Below are 16,990 nucleotides of genomic sequence, written 5' to 3'. Positions count from 1 at the left end.
GGCATTCAGATCTCCCCTCACCCACCATTCTTCCAGATCTGATGGATTTGAACTTAGGTAAATTCTGATTACTTGTTTATCTCTTAGTAAATCGCTATTAGGGAAAACTGCTAAAAATATCTCTGTGCAAATATTATTGCAATCACTAAATTTAAAAAGGCATGTTCACACTTTGAGAGCTATAATTTGATAGTTATAACACAGAGACAAAAATCCATCTTGAAATTATTTATGGTTACAAATGTACCTACCAGTTGCTCTAAATGTGTTTACAGTTTAACTAGACTAGACCTTTGATTAAGAGAAGAAACCAAGTCATCCCAAAGATTGATTTAATTGACTCAAATGTTTAAACCACATATAATGCATTAATGATTGGATGAATCATCTACATCAGGGTTTCTCAACTTTAGAGCTGGGTATTTCTTTGTTTCGGGGAGGCTGTCCCAGGCTTTGTAGGATGTTTAGCAGCTTCTGCCGGCCTTTCCCCTCATCTCTTGTTGTGACTACCAAGTATTTCTTCAAACAATGCCACTTCCCCTGGGGGTGAAAATGCCTCTGATAAGCACTGATCTAACCCTCAAAGGATTGCAAAGCAAGCTGATAACAGGATAACACAATCTCATAAAAGCATAAAAGGTTCCTAAAAAGATATGGTGCCGGCAAAAATAAGCAGAGAATCTGGCTAATGAGGTGCTCTTTATTTATAGAAGGATAGAGCTGTGGCCTCTGGCACTAAACCAAACTCGCCATGTGGACCATATGTTAACACAGTGAGGTTTAGCACTTTCACTGCTTAGATGAACACAATTAGGCAAGGAAGATCTGCTAATAGGGCTATCAAAAACCTAGAGCAAGACTTTTTTTTTCCTAATAAGGCAATATGAATTTAGTAAGATGTAAACATTTGTGTTGCAAATACGGCACTGACAAGAAAGAAGTCAAAGAAAAGCAGCAACAATCAAACACCCTCTGTTGGGACATTTTTCCTCCATACTGTACTCCTTGATCCATTTGTGACAAAAAATTGCCAAATGACAAGGAGGGATTGGTGATGGTACCTCCCACCTGTCCCTGGTGAAATCAATATAGTCAGTCCTTTTATGTTGTACAGAGAATCTGATTAATAGTGATGCCAGTATACAAACAGGAACTTGAAAAAGAAGCTGCCTTGAAAAAAAAAAAAGAACATGTCCTTCTGAATGTTCTCATCATTTGGGTTTTCTTGGGCTATTTTCTTTGACTTAGAAACAGTAAAATGAAATGACTACTAAGGAGAAATTAGGTTTTCATATAAAATCACAATATTTTATTTTCCTCATCTGTAAAATAGAGACTGTGGACTAAAATCTGAGCTATAAAATCTTAAAGTACTCCCACCTGTTTTTCCCACCAATGGCAGATATTGCTAACCAATCTGAGTCTAGATGAGATTCCAGAATCTTATCCACATTACACTCCAGGCAGCCTCTGTCAATAAATTGCAATGCTGGAAGAGGTGAGCTCAATTTTCCAGGAATATACAATGTTTAGACAAAATTGCATAGACTCAGAACTGAACGAGGGTAATTAAAATGTATGTGTGTCAGATGTTATTAGCCACTCATCAAACATTGGACATCACCAGCTAAATATGGGGATGTATCTATGCTCTGCCAAGGAGATCTAAGTGCACATGATGTGCACTTCCAGGCAGTCTTGTAAAGGTAGCTGATTCAAGGAAGAGGCGCTTTTCTCCTTCCTACTGCCTGCAGTGCAGATGCAATGGCTAGAACTCTTGCGGCTATATTGTACTCTGAGGTGTCCTGGAGGATTAGAAGTATTATACTAAAGAGCCTGTGTTCCTCTTCTCATCCAAAACTACAAAGGAACCTAGAATTTCCTGCTTCTAGACTTGCATATTTTGACAAATAAATTTCTAAACTTCTATTGGATTGTCAGAATAGTCATGACTTTTTTTATGTAGAAAAAGTACGTCATGACTTTTTCTGACAATCCAATGTTATTTCTTTAATTCACTAAACGCAACCACACTGAATCCTAAAATGTAACAGAAAAGGTATCAATTATTCTGGCCACATTGCCTCTCTAATTGCCTCTCTAATGAAATATAGATGAGAAAGGAATGAAAATTGATTGGATGCTTAGCTGTTTTGCAAATATGATCTGACATTTCACATACATTTCTCATTTAATCTTCATAACAAACTTTAAAAAAGAAAGAAAGATTTTATTTAGTAGATGAGGAAACTGAGACTCGGAGAGGTGTAATAGTGAGTCCATAATCTCAAGTTGGTAAAAGGAAGGCATGCATCACAAATTTGGATCTAACATCTATGGTCTTTTCATAATAACGCTGTGACCTCAAAAACACAGACTGAATGCTTTGTAAGTACAAAGCACTGTATAACATTATCTTGAGCATAACAGAGGTAGCAGAAGACACAGTGTGCTCCCTGAAGAAGCTTAAAATTGAGTAAGGTTTAAAAACAAGTGAGAGAGAGGAGGTCGGCAGGGGGCATGTTGGTTAAGGTGCCAGATTTCCAAATGGCCGATCGTGGTTTGAGTCCTAGACCTGGAGGGTTGAAAATCACACCAAACACTTGTGTGTGCATGCCCAAAATCAAGAGGAGAGTGGAAGAGAAGGGACTGCAGTGTGGTCATTCCCTTTGATGGGGGAGGTCAAGTGATTTCTCACTTTCCCTCTCTGTCTCTCTCTGGCAAGTGCACATGCCTTATAGGAAAAAACTTTAAAGGGGGGGGATATGCTGCTCAATGAATCAAACTACGAACAGTAAGGAAGTCACACTAGCAGATATGACCAACAAGTAAATTACACAGATTATAGCTGCTATATAAGCTAAGAAGTAGTGATGATTTTAATGAAAATACTCTTGTCTGTCCTTTCTTTGCCTTCCTCTAACTGATCTTCAGCTGTGTTCTTTCTACATGCCAGACGCACTGCTTAGCACACTTGTCATAAAGGCACATAGCATACATCACTCCCAGGAAGTTCAATACACAGTAAAGGAAATCCTCCACAACAGAATTTATTCCAACTGACACAATGACGCGTAGATAATCTAAAAAGACTGATGATTAAGGAAAACACTGGAAGCAGAACTAAGCACCTACTCAAATCAGACAAAAGCCCTGATGGATTTCTGATGATTTTCCACCCCCATTTCTCAGAGATAATCTTCAGGCTATGAATAAATATCTCATTAATTTCAGAAAAAATACTGGAAACTTGGCTACCCCCAAAGAAGCAGGATCTTTCCAAAAGGGGCTTCCTATTTCGAATAGGCACTCCATCTACAAACATTATGGTAAAATGCAGTTGTAATAAGATCAAAGTAAAGTTATGCTTAGAGTAATGGTCTTTGAAAGCTGTCCCTAACCATATTTTCGCTTATTTTAGGTGGGTGTTTTGTTTTGTTTTAAATTTTCCAGAGGGTGCATGAGAGAGAGAGAAAGAGAGAGAGAACCTTCCTGTGGAGCATAGTCATGGTACAATCCCTTTCCTCCACTTGGCCATTTCATCAGGACCTTGGGCATATATATACCAGGCATCCTCCTCCAGCTGCTGAAGTCAGGACATGAACCATGGTCAGCCTTGTGGGATCCAGCTGCCTCTACATAGTGCTTAACCACTGTGCTAAGATCTGGTCCAGATTTGGGGTTTCAAGAGAGCTTAGCTAGTAACAAGAAATTAGATAAATTTTATATAAGTACTTAAGATTATTAAACTAAGTAGAACCAATTAGATCAGATCTGAGGAAGCTAGATTCCAAGCAAAACTAAAAAATAAACTTTAACCTACCCTGTAACTAGGAAAAAAAAAAACCTTCAAGTGATGGGTGATGCCATGACAGGCAACATGATGAAAAATTCTAGAATTATTTATGGGTTTCTGTACTTAGGAATGGAGTGGGGTCATGAGAGGTGGGTGTAAGACCAACAGGAGAGGCTTTTGATGGATGATGTAGACAGTGATAATAGGGGCAAGGAAGAAGGCTAAAATGTTGGTGAGCAATGACTGGATATTACTACTTACAGCACCATCCTAAAATGCAACAGATAAATATTGGTGACTTTCACTAAACTAGGCAAAAAGTAAAAAAAAAGAAATTACAAAGGATCTACAAACTTCTTTGAAGTTATTTCTTAGTGCTCAGGAGCTGAGGGCTCACTGGAGTCCGTCATGTCATTCTGAGACAGTAGAGTCTCAACACTGTACTCAGGACAGGGTCACCTCAGCTCTTGATTCTCTTTCATCTCTCTAAAGTAGACCTGGAACATCCTGCTCTTATGAAATCAGTGAGCATGGAGAGTGCCATGGAAACCACAAAATCAGCAGTGAGGCTGTGAGCCAAGGTTTCCTGTACCTACCAATCGGTAGAGCTCAGTAATGCTGATGTCCTCTGGATCCACCATGGCATATTCCTTCCTAGGCACCAGATCCAGACCCAGCTGTCTAGAAGACAAATTGCAAAAGTATGAGAGTAAAGTCACCACTATTAGATATATTAAAAGTAATTACTTTTTACTACAATACCTTGAAAATCATTCCCCCCATGATTCTGTTACCCATATTTTTTACCTGGTCTGACTTTCTAGCACAGTTGGGGTAGACGGCATTACAAGGCCAAACACTGGACATTGGACATGACTTGAGGAACAGGAGATGACAGAGACAGGCAATCAAGGAGGGATTGGCTGGCAATTACAATGGATTCTCTTGCCACTGGTGGACCTGGCATTATAGGGTATAGAAGCTCTACACCCTATACACTATTACTAGGGAAACCCTTCTAAAATAGAGTGAGGTGGAAGCTACAGTGAGACACAATCTCATTTTGGAAATTGAAAATGTGGCCTTTAGGATTTGACCTACCACCAAAACACCTAACTAAGCCCAGAGTGAACATGCTTCTAATGTGACTCTGTGGCAACTGGGTGTGGTCTTCATCCATAGCAAGTTCTAGGATCAGTCATTAGGAGGAACTCAGCAAAAGCAGGGAACAGAAGCTGAGGCAGCACAATGCTAGGCCTGGGGTGGCAACATGGTTTAATTTCTTGTGTCAGGTTCCACTGTGGGTAATATGTGGCTAGCTGTGCTAAGAAGTATTCTAAGATTATATCCAGCCTCAGAGGGGAGCAAGTGTGGCAACTGATTTGTGATGTCTTACCATGAACAGAAAAAAGTGAGTCTAACTGTGCTCTGGCCAGTTTCCCTCCAGTGACCTAGGTAACATACTCCTCTCCAGACACAGAACCACTGCACAACACCAATGTCAATGCCACATAATTCTGTTCGTCACCTTAACCATCCACAGCCACATCAAAGTTTCAGGATGTCTATGTAATACATGAAAGCTAAGATACCCACTCTCTTCCAGGCTTGCCTCCATTACTACACTCCAGGTTTCATGTTCAGTTCTGAGAATAACTTATTCTGCATCCCTTTTACACCATCATCACACACAGAAGCCTGATGATGTTGCACTTCCAATTATAAAACCATGGCTTTCTTACTTTTGTATTATTAAAAAAAAAATACTGAATTTCCATGTCCTCCCCCAAATCTCATTAAGGTTTTATCAGTAACGTTTATTAATTTAGCACCTACTTCAAGCTGGACACTGTCCCAGTCACCCAGAGAGACACCTGTTCTTAAGAAGATTAGAACTGTCACCTCCTGGACAGCAGGCATTGTCTCTCAGATGCTAAAACAGTTTCTCCAGTTTAATAAATTATGTTCTCTTTGAGAAACTTTAAAACTATGGCATACCTTCTTTTTAATTTTAGTGGCACTTTCAAATCACAGCAAGCACTGAGATTGGTCTTCAAAATGCCCTTGTGTCCACTTGTTCCATCTTACCAGGGATTCTGAAAGGATCTATTTCCTATTCTTCACCCCTCCCACGCAGGGGGGGACTCCTGCACTAAGATTAGCTCATTTCACACATCTATGTAAGATGTCCTTTGACAATGAGTCAATATTCTTGATGAAAGATTACTTGGCAAAGGGAAGAGGATATATAAACCGTGGACCCTGACTTATCCACACACAGCTCTTTCTATGAGAAGCTGCCTGGATGGTTTAGATAATGATTTGTCCTCTAAACATTCATGTGCTGGAATTTGGTCCCCAGTGTTGACTACTGGTACAATATTTAAGACATGAGACATAGTTGGCAGTGTATGGCTCATGGGGACACTGCCCTCATGAATGGATTACTAATATACAATCTGGCGAGAAGTAGTGAGTTCTCACTCTGCCAGGAAGAGGTTAATTCCTGCAAGAGTAGTTTGTCATAAATGTGTGAGCAGTCCTCAGATCTCGGTCTCTGGGTATATACCTGCTGACTTTTCCATTTCTTTCTGGCATGTTGTGATTCTGGTCACATGCCTTCACAATTTCCAGCCACCATAATCATGAGTCAAATAAACTTCTATTCATTATAAATCATCTAGTCACAGGTATTTTTCTGTTAGTAATACAATAATAGACTAAGAGCCTGCCTTAAGAAGAAAAGATATGTAAGGGCAGCTCGCCTATATCAATACAGAATGAATGAGTCAAGATCAGCTCCAGCTGCAGAGGTCTTCAGCCCCCAAACCTGTCTATCTACAGTAAAGCTCGACTGCTCAACTTCTGCACCCATGGAGTCCTGGCTGTGTGAAGAGTCTTACTTGTTTCTATTTTGTTTTGTTCATTCCTAGGTATATCTTAGGATAAAGCTTCCACTGTTTGAGGTTTCCTAGCTCACAGAACAGAACCAGGGTGGTGCTATACAAGAAAGAGAAATAAAGAAAGGATGAGAGCGACAAGATGAAGAAAAATCACACAGGATATGGACAGCCAGTAGTAGGGCAGGGAGAGTGGTCATTTTATATCAACTCAGTCACTAAGCTACCTTGGGACATCAGGAAGGACAAACTGATTCTCTTTCATATAATCTTAGTAGGAAAGTCACAGGACATTGGAGGACAATAGGGGCAATAGAAACACATAATTTTCATTTTGTCTGAGGCTTCCAGGTGAGAAGAAGTCTTTTGCTAGCCCCATTAGGGAAAAAATAGGTTATCCTCTTCCCAAGCTTCTCACAATCAGAGGGCCTCTCCTCCTCATTCTTCAACAGTCTGAAGTACAACTTGTGATCGAAGACATCCTTAATTTATGTTCATCTAGATATTTATATGCTGACAGATAATTTTGCAGAACTATTAGGTCTAGTTTAATAGGCAAGAGAATTAACTTAATTTGCTTTCCATTTAGCACTATTTAATAAGAAAACAAATGTATACTTAAAGGAATAAGGTAAATGGGTACTCTCTATACTGTGATTTTTAAACAAATGGACAAAGAAATTCAAAGGAAACAGAATTTAAAAAAAAAAAGCTCAGAAAATGCATGAATTTGAGGCTCATCTAAATAAATTATACTACTCATTTTTATGCATTAACATTTAATCAACTTATGGTAAATTAAATCCAGAACTTGCCAAAGTACAAGTTAGAACTTGCATGGTCAGAACCTGATCTGGCATTCAGTCAATTTATAATTAATAGTTTTCCTTCCTCCCCCTTTCCTCCTGCCTTCATCTTCCTTCATGTAGTAGAAAAGTGCTCTACACTTTTTGACAAGCTACCATTATCCAACTGTCTTCCTATAATATTTACAAACTAATCCTTTAAATGTGAACCACAATAATGATTAAGGACTAATATAATTCAGTGAAAATTCAAAGGTTTTTCAAAATTATGAAGAAATATATGAACCACAGGCAGCACAGGTCACACTCAAGCGGTCTTTATAGAAAACCTTCTCACCCAGTAGGACTGGAGCTTAATGCCAGTGGTTGGCAAATTTTATCTGTTTGGAGATTTGCTCTGTCTTTTAAATCAGCTCATTCAAGAGCTGAAAGGGCCCAGGAATGTCTCTAATTCAACTCCAACAAAGGTGGGTTCCAAGAATTTGCTCTGGAGCCTTAAAAAGAGGAGTTCCTAGGGACCAGGAGGTGGCATCATGGTTAAGGCGCTGGACACTCCCACATGGCTGACCAAGGTTCGAGTTCTGAATCTGGTGGCTTGCTCTCTCACTTCCTCTCTCTCTCACTCTCACTCTCTGTCTCTCTCTGGTCAAATTAAAAAATGAATGAATAAATAAAATAAAATGATTATTTTAAAAAAAGTGGAGTTCCTGAGTTAAAGTTCTTGCTGTTACTCTGCATCTTTTCTATTTCTTACAGGAGTGAATCTTGTATAGGTAAATAAACTGGGCTATTATATTCATTATCTGTAAAAAATGAATGACACATCGTATTCCACAAAATATCAGAAGTACTGTAGGTGAGATGGAGGTTTAAAATCCGTAAGTCTGTATGTTTGTATTTGCAGTATGTAATATCTTGAAAGCATCAAATCTGGCTTCTAATAAACTGACTTCCTAAGATTAGGAAAAGCAGCAATCTAGTTTTATATTGTTTTTTCCAAATTAGGAAAGAGGACATTTTTATCCATGCTTCCCTTTGTTATTTTCTCCTTTTCTATCTGTTTTTCTTTTTTTCCGTTGCCCCAAGATTCTTTGAAGGTCCAGATAGCAAATGAGGATTTAGGGAGGGAAAGGAATAGAGGGCATGGCCTTATAGGATATTAAGGAACCATGGCACTGCCTTAAACCCAAGCCTTAAGCAAACCCTAGGATCACACTTGAAGTTAGTTTATTCTGATTTTTCGCTCCTGCATTAACATTCATATGTAGTACAATATCAGCCTTGGTCTGGGTTTTCTGTGATTAGATTTACTATTTAAGTGCTTGGCTGTTATTTTAAATTAGTCACAGTTTTAATTAAAAGTGAATCTCAGTCAAGAAGAGCTTTTGCTGAGTCCTCCCAAGAAGCTCCTCAAAGTGGCTAAAAGGTTCGTAGGGCTAGTCACAACAGTCATGAAAGGCCCCACCAGAGTGCCTGTGGTACGACTCTTACTAGAAGCTGTTACACTGGTTTACACTGGTGACCTATTACCATGATATGAAGGGGTATATATTAAAAGCAAATATATATGCCAAACCTAAAGACTATTTGAGAAGACTCTTTTTGAACAGAAGCCATATCAGATGAAGCCCTGTGAATATTTCATTGCCTGTGAGCATGTGCACCCTGCCAGACCACACAGAGCACTAGAGAACAAATGACTCTCAGTGTCCTTGCCAGTCTAGAGGATGGAGTTCTCAAATCCATCAAGTAAAGTTTACACTAAGCCCCCAAAAGGGGGAATCTGGGAAGACTCCAGATAACTTCTTCCAATGCTGTGATTTCCGCTGCGTTCACCCACCTGAACCTGCTCTGCAATAGTCATTACTCACTCGTTGCCCCAGTCCAGGCGGGCAGTAATGTGGCGTTTCACGTCCTTCATCCGGTCATGGGTAAGATGACCCACCAACACCTGCCGCCGCAGATCCAGGATTTCATTCATGATGTGCCACAGCCGGTGGAAGAGATCGCCTTCGTTTCTCTAAGTAATACACACACAGAGAGACAGAGAGAGAGAGAGAGATTTGGTAGTTAGTCCCCATTCTGATTTGCAGGGTAACCAAAGAGGAGAGGTAAGGGGCAGGCCCTGGTTATTCTCTGTATGCTCCGTAGACAACTTCTCCATTAATACACTAACTCCTCATTTGTCCTCAAATGCACTTACTGCTCTGGACACTTCCACCTCAGTTTCACAGTGCTGCTCTCCCATCAAGAATCCAGCTTCATGCTTTGTGTTCCTGTTTCTTACCACACCTCCACTTCCGGAGCCTGGTGTCTCCAAGCTCTGCACACACTATCTTCCTTTCCACCTCAAGTGCTCCTTTCCTTCATTTCATCCAAATACTACTATCCTACAAGGTTCAGCCTAACTCTTACCCTATAAGGCAATCTTCTCTGACAACTAATGCTCACACAAGTCTTCTCCCTTCTCTGAGCCATGGGTGCATGCAGCTAAAGCCAATGTACTGGAAAAATACCATTCTCTCGCTATTTCCTACATGCTGGTCTGAGTGCTTTATTGAATCTCCCATCAGAAACTGGGTACACAGAGGGCTTTCACTCACTGATGGATTTTCACAGCTATTATCTGATCAATATTTAGACCTTTTAACAGATGCTGCTCCCTTCTTTCTTTAGTACTTTTTAAACAATCATGTAGATTCAAGATACTCCCCCATGAAATTCATTAAGCTATGTGGCCTGGTGGAAAAAAAGATGGGTTAAACTCCTGGCTTCAAATCCTAGACTTATTACCTACTCGTTTTATAGACTTTGAGTACAGGCTTTGTCAACTGTAATACAGGCCGTGGTGTCTTCTTTGTTTTATGGATTAGCAGTAACACCCATGAAGAGAGCAAGCAGTAGAGCACCGAGGCAGTGAGCAGACTGAGAGCTGAACAACCTTGATCTGAATTCCAATTTTGCCATTTACTGGCAGAAAAAGCGTTGGCAGTTATTAGCCTCTCTGTACTCACTTTCTCATCTGTAAAAAGGGTATGATAAATATGTTGTAGGGTAGCTTCAGGATTACTGAGTTAGAATATAAAAATTCTGAAAACCATGCCTAATCCAGAATAAATATCAGCAAGTATTACTGCATGACCCAGAATAAACAATAAGTAATAGTCATTACTACAGTAGTATTGTTACTGTTTGGGGCATGGTCCAGAACAAGAACCATATTTATATTGTTCTTTACCAAAACCAAAAAATACAAATCTTACACAGACACATTAAGGTAAACCTTCTATATGTATTTACCCTTTTCTTTCTTAACCAGAGCTGTGCTTTTACTGTCTATAAACATGATTACTACACTACATGAATAACAGTAAGAAAGTATCAAGGCTCTCATCCATTTAAAGCCCTCTACAGCTCAAAGCTGCCAGAAATATCAGTTCTCTGTGATAAGTAAAGACATTCAGTCATAACATATTTATTTTAAAAAGCAGTGATGTGTTTTCTGCTTTATCAATACCTGGCGACATGAAGAGTTTTCATGTTCTGGGCAGGTCAGACAAATTTGCCAGAGGAACAAGAAGCATTCTTCAGGATGCCATCCTTGATCCTCTGGGATATAAATAATCTTGCTCTCCTCTCAACTCCTAAAGTACTCTGGAGGCTACTCTTGTGTTACCTCCTGCTCTGTCCTCATATCATACACTCCCATACAGGTCATTACAAAGGCGCTGTAACACCATCCTCTCTAATTAACTGCGCACACTCAGAATCTTTGTTTTCCACTGGACTGCACACCCCTCACCACAATGGCCATGTCTGCTTTGTGCAGTCTCAGCAGGTGAAGAGTAAATGAATGAACATCTTGATCTGTAGGTGTTAGTTTTTATGGGCCCAGAGAGGTAGGTTCTGTTTAGGTCTGACAAAAGAACAAGAAAGATCAATAAACGCTTGAGGAAGTCAGTGGTAGGAAGGAACAGTCACAAAAATTACAAGAGGAAGTTATAACTTAAGTCAAATCTCACGCAGCAGAGAGAGCCAGCACCCTCTTGAACTGACAAGAGGAAAGGCCTCTGCCTGCTCTTGGGCAGGCATTCTGCAGCTGTTTAGTAGGATGATTTTCAGTGATGTCATCTTTAGTACTAGAACTTAAGAGAACACTAAAAAAAGAAGGAAGTGGAACCCTTGATAAAAATGAAACCAACTGGTCAGCGATCCCTTTAGGGAAGAAAAAACAGGAGGGGTAACAGGAATAATGACAACTGTAGGGCTGGCCAAAAAACCTGCCCTATTAATGTAAGAAAAAAAGTATACCTCTGGGTAGGCACATACTCATAAAATTATGACCCTTTCAAAATTGGATTTTAAGGGGCCAGCAAGTGGTATGGTAGTTAAAGGCACTGGACTTCTACATGGCCTACTATGGTTCAAGTTCCGTACCTGGCAGCTTGCTTTCTTACTTTCTCTCTCTCTCTCCCTCCCTCCCTCTCTCCCTCCCTCCCTCCCGCTCTCTCTCTGTCCCTCTCTGGTCAGATTAAAATAAATAAATAAATAAAGTTAAATACAAAAACCAAACAAAAACTCCTCCCATAAAAAAAATTGGATTTTAAAAAAATGGGTAGTTATCAAGGCTATTCAGAAATATAAAAAGTGCTTTTGATAGCATATTAATGTTTAAAAAAAGGAAAAATTAATTAATAAAAAAACTAATAAAAAAAAAAGTAGGGACAGCCCATGGACTGGTGGTTATGGAGGCTGGATCCCACATGGTCAGCTGTGCAATTTGAGTCCTGGACCTAAATGGCCTGAAAAACAACCCAGGGCCTATGTGTGTGTGTGTGTGTGTGTGTGTGTGTGTGTGCGCACGCCCAAAATCCTGAAAGGAGAGGGAGAGGGAGAGAGAAGAGAGACGAGAGAAGAGAGACGAGAGAAGAGAGAAGAGAGAAAAGAGGGATGGCAGCATGACCGTTCCCCATGAGTTACCATTTCTCTCTCTCTCACTCTCTCTCACAGACACCCCACACACACACACACATACACACACAGGAGCACATATATCCTCTGGCAAAATTTTAAAAATAAATAAATAAGGGACCAGCAGATGACATAATAGTTACGTCACTGAACTCCCATATCGATGACTGTGGTTCAAACCCCGGACCCAGCAGCTTAAACTCATGGCGGACAAGTGTGTGTGCGTAACCAAGATCTTGAGAGAAGAATGGAGAAGGAATTGTGGTGTGGCTATCCCCCTAGGGGGTGATTTCTCACTTTCTGTCTCTCTCCTTCTGGCAAGAGCACATACCCTATAGCAAAAACCTCTCTTCAGAAAATAAATAAATAAATAAACAAACAATAGGTAGAGTCCAATATTAAATACTTGGAATAATGCAATATATAGACATTCTTACACTATACCAAAAAGTGCAAAAACTTATTAACATGAAAAGCTCAGGTTTTGGCACCAGAAGACCTAGAGTTAGATTCAGCCTTTACTACTTAGTGTGAGATCCTAGATGAATCATCTTTGCTAAGATTCAACAATAAAAACCACTTACCAAGGCAGAGATGCAAAATATGAAAGTACTAAGGAGAGAGAGCTGCTGCATTGCTCCTAAACTTTTTGTGGTTATACATTAATGATACATTATTAAGTAATATTTTAAAGGGCTTTAGGCCCTCAATAATGTTAATTCAAAGAATTACTAGTACTTTTCAAGTATTTACCATGTGTTTTTAAGCTAAGTGTTTGACATATATTATTATCTCACATATTGTTTATAATTTACAAAATACTATTGGCCTCATTAAATATGTTTCAATGCAGGCCCAAGCTGATACTGTAGTTGGTAGCAAGCCTGAACTAGAGTGCTGAAGACACATGGCTGTCTGCAAGTTTAGACCCCTGGGTTGGCCTAAAAACATTTGAATGGGGAACCAGCAGTTAGCATAATGGCTATGTCGCTGGACTCCCACGTAGTCGACCGCGGTTCACGTCCCGGACCTGGTGGCTTAAAACTCACGCCGGGCGTGTGTGTGTGCATGCCCAAGATCCCGAGAGGAGAATAGAGGAGAAGGGATTGTGGCGTGACCATCCCCCCTGGGGGGTGATTTCTCACTTTCTGTCTCTATGTCTCTCTGTCCGTCTAGCTAGCGCACGTGCCCTATAGTGAAAACTTCTCAAAAAACAAACAAACAAACAAAAAAACCCAAAACATGTTGAATGCATGGACACCTATTATTCTGAAGAGCTAGGAGGCTGGAAAAGGGTGATAGTGGTTTGATGAGACTCTGTGAAAGGGGGTTTGAAGGTGCTTCTGTCACTGACCTCTCATGGACATACATGAGCTCTGTATTATGAATAAAATAAACTTAAACAAAAACTCAAATGGAGAAGCTAGATGCCTTCAAACTGTTAGAAAAGAACACATATGAAATCCTAGATACATTCATGTATGATGAACCTGAACCAAAATATTTAGCATAAAACACGTCAGGAAAAGAGAAGCCAAAATGTCCAACCTGGCTAAGTTAGCCTCATTCTCCATGTCAGAAATCTGATAGCTCCAGGTTAAATTTTACATTTGTGCCTAATATAACTATCATTCCAGTATCCATGGAAACTGAGATAACTCTACTTTTCCCATTACTTTGGATGCAAGTAGAAGAGGTTATTTCTAGAGTTTACAACACACGGTTTTTCAAACCAACCAAGTCTGTCCCCAGAATAGATGCTTACTACTTCAAAAGCAGGTAAAAATAGCTGGATAAGGCAGAATCAAGAGGAAATCCAACTTTGTTCTCCACTAGTAGCTAGATAAAAGAAAATACTCTGGTGCTCTAGCTAAACCAATGGATAACTCTTAAACTGCCATTAATTTTAAAACTCTCTTATATCGTCAGTGTTTAGGATGCAGTGTTCGAACATTTCAGAGAGTTATTCCTTCCATGTTTCTGTCAAGCACAACGTTAACTTTAAGTGAAACAATACTTGGTTTTGTATTCTTTCCAACATATTTTTATAATGGCTATGTCGCTGGACTCCCACGTAGTCGACCGCGGTTCACGTCCCGGACCTGGTGGCTTAAAACTCACGCCGGGCGTGTGTGTGTGCATGCCCAAGATCCCGAGAGGAGAATAGAGGAGAAGGGATTGTGGCGTGACCATCCCCCCTGGGGGGTGATTTCTCACTTTCTGTCTCTATGTCTCTCTGTCCGTCTAGCTAGCGCACGTGCCCTATAGTGAAAACTTCTCAAAAAACAAACAAACAAACAAAAAAACCCAAAACATGTTGAATGCATGGACACCTATTATTCTGAAGAGCTAGGAGGCTGGAAAAGGGTGATAGTGGTTTGATGAGACTCTGTGAAAGGGGGTTTGAAGGTGCTTCTGTCACTGACCTCTCATGGACATACATGAGCTCTGTATTATGAATAAAATAAACTTAAACAAAAACTCAAATGGAGAAGCTAGATGCCTTCAAACTGTTAGAAAAGAACACATATGAAATCCTAGATACATTCATGTATGATGAACCTGAACCAAAATATTTAGCATAAAACACGTCAGGAAAAGAGAAGCCAAAATGTCCAACCTGGCTAAGTTAGCCTCATTCTCCATGTCAGAAATCTGATAGCTCCAGGTTAAATTTTACATTTGTGCCTAATATAACTATCATTCCAGTATCCATGGAAACTGAGATAACTCTACTTTTCCCATTACTTTGGATGCAAGTAGAAGAGGTTATTTCTAGAGTTTACAACACACGGTTTTTCAAACCAACCAAGTCTGTCCCCAGAATAGATGCTTACTACTTCAAAAGCAGGTAAAAATAGCTGGATAAGGCAGAATCAAGAGGAAATCCAACTTTGTTCTCCACTAGTAGCTAGATAAAAGAAAATACTCTGGTGCTCTAGCTAAACCAATGGATAACTCTTAAACTGCCATTAATTTTAAAACTCTCTTATATCGTCAGTGTTTAGGATGCAGTGTTCGAACATTTCAGAGAGTTATTCCTTCCATGTTTCTGTCAAGCACAACGTTAACTTTAAGTGAAACAATACTTGGTTTTGTATTCTTTCCAACATATTTTTGAAAAATAAATAAGTCTAAACAGGTGATCTGTATTTCCCTTGCTCCCCTCACAGAGGCCTTGTGGTCAGTTATCGGGTCTTTGTATTTACAAAGCCTACCGCTCTGGGATTTCATCTAAGATTGCCTTATAGATTTTCACAGTGAGACCTAAGCCACCAGCTCCAGGAGGGTTTGGTGAGAAAACTACAACATCAAAGGATTCTTGTTAGTGACTTTTTCAGATTTTTCTTTCTTCACTATCCTATTAGGATATTGCATTTTAGATGTACCAGACAATACAAACTGCTATTCTCTGACAGTGTCCCTCATTCATTTGAATTTTCTCTTTGACAGGCTGTTTCAAATCATTTTGTCAGGATAAGTACACCTTTGTAGTTTGAATGCATCCTTTCAAATGATTAAGCTGTCCTATAAATTTCTTTGAAAATAAAAGAAGGAATAGCCTATATCTTCCCCAACACTTCACCACCCCCAGACTCCTGCTTATATAGTAGTCTGGAGTGAGAGCAGGAGATTCAAGTCAGGATCTGAGCTAAGGGCAGCAACTCTGACTGCGTGGTTTGGAGCAAGCACTTCACTTTCTGTGCCTCCCTTTTCTCAGTTATGAGCTGGAGATGATAACAGTTATGACTGCCTTCCAGGACTGTAAGGATTTAATGAAATACTGCATATAGAGCACTTCCTGTGGCCTTTGCCCTGTTATAATGATCAATAATGTAATTAATTATAAGAAGTAAGTACACACACAGAGATCTTTGAAAAGTTCACGAAAAAATGCTTATTATGAAAAAAGCTACACATGGATTTCAAAAATTTTTGCACCAAAATAAACTTATACTTTATTTCCATTCTCCCATGAACTTTTTAAAGTGTTCCAGACATACATGTCCACATCCTTCCCCAAAAACACCAATCTGGGTGGCCTAATAGGTGGCTTAGTGGTTAAGGCACTGGATTCCCACATGGCCAACCATGGTTCAAATTCCAGATCTGGCAGCTTGAAAATTACGCAGGATGGGGCTGGCAGGTGGTGTGGTGGTTAGGGGCACTGTACTCCCATGTGGCCAACGGCGGTTCAAGTCCTGGAACTGGCGGCTTTCTCTCTTTCGTTCTCTCACTCTGTCCTTCATTGGTAAATTAAAATAAGCAAATAAATAAAGATAAATAATTCTAAAGAAAGAGAGAGAGAGAGAGAGAAATCAATCATGCTAGATGCATGTGTGTACATATCCAAAATCCCAGGAGGAGAATAGAGAAGAAGGGACTGGCGTGGCCATCTCCCTAGGGGATGATTTCTTACTTTCTCTCTTACTGTCTCTCTTAAGTGAGCACATGCACCCTATGGTAAAAGCCTAAAACAAAATAAACATTGATCTTTTTATTTTTCCAAGAAACAT

At 39.8% G+C, this 16,990-nt stretch overlaps 1 protein-coding gene across 1 annotated transcript in view; it reads right to left on the bottom strand.

The window, feature by feature from the left end:
• Positions 1-16,990, bottom strand: part of LOC106734949 (dedicator of cytokinesis protein 4) — a gene marked incomplete in the record, with an annotated part of 360,446 nt that overhangs the window by 100,035 nt on the left and 243,421 nt on the right. The window contains 2 exon segments of the mRNA XM_014588158.2: positions 4,393-4,477; positions 9,374-9,522. Of these exon segments, the coding sequence (XP_014443644.1) occupies positions 4,393-4,477; positions 9,374-9,522 (234 nt within the window).

This window comes from Tupaia chinensis, unplaced genomic scaffold (genome assembly GCF_000334495.1).
Source record: "Tupaia chinensis unplaced genomic scaffold, TupChi_1.0 Scaffold000262_1, whole genome shotgun sequence".
Taxonomy (NCBI): domain Eukaryota; kingdom Metazoa; phylum Chordata; class Mammalia; order Scandentia; family Tupaiidae; genus Tupaia; species Tupaia belangeri.
The sequence above is the reverse complement of the archived record's forward strand: the minus strand, read 5'-3'. Positions and strand labels throughout refer to the sequence as shown.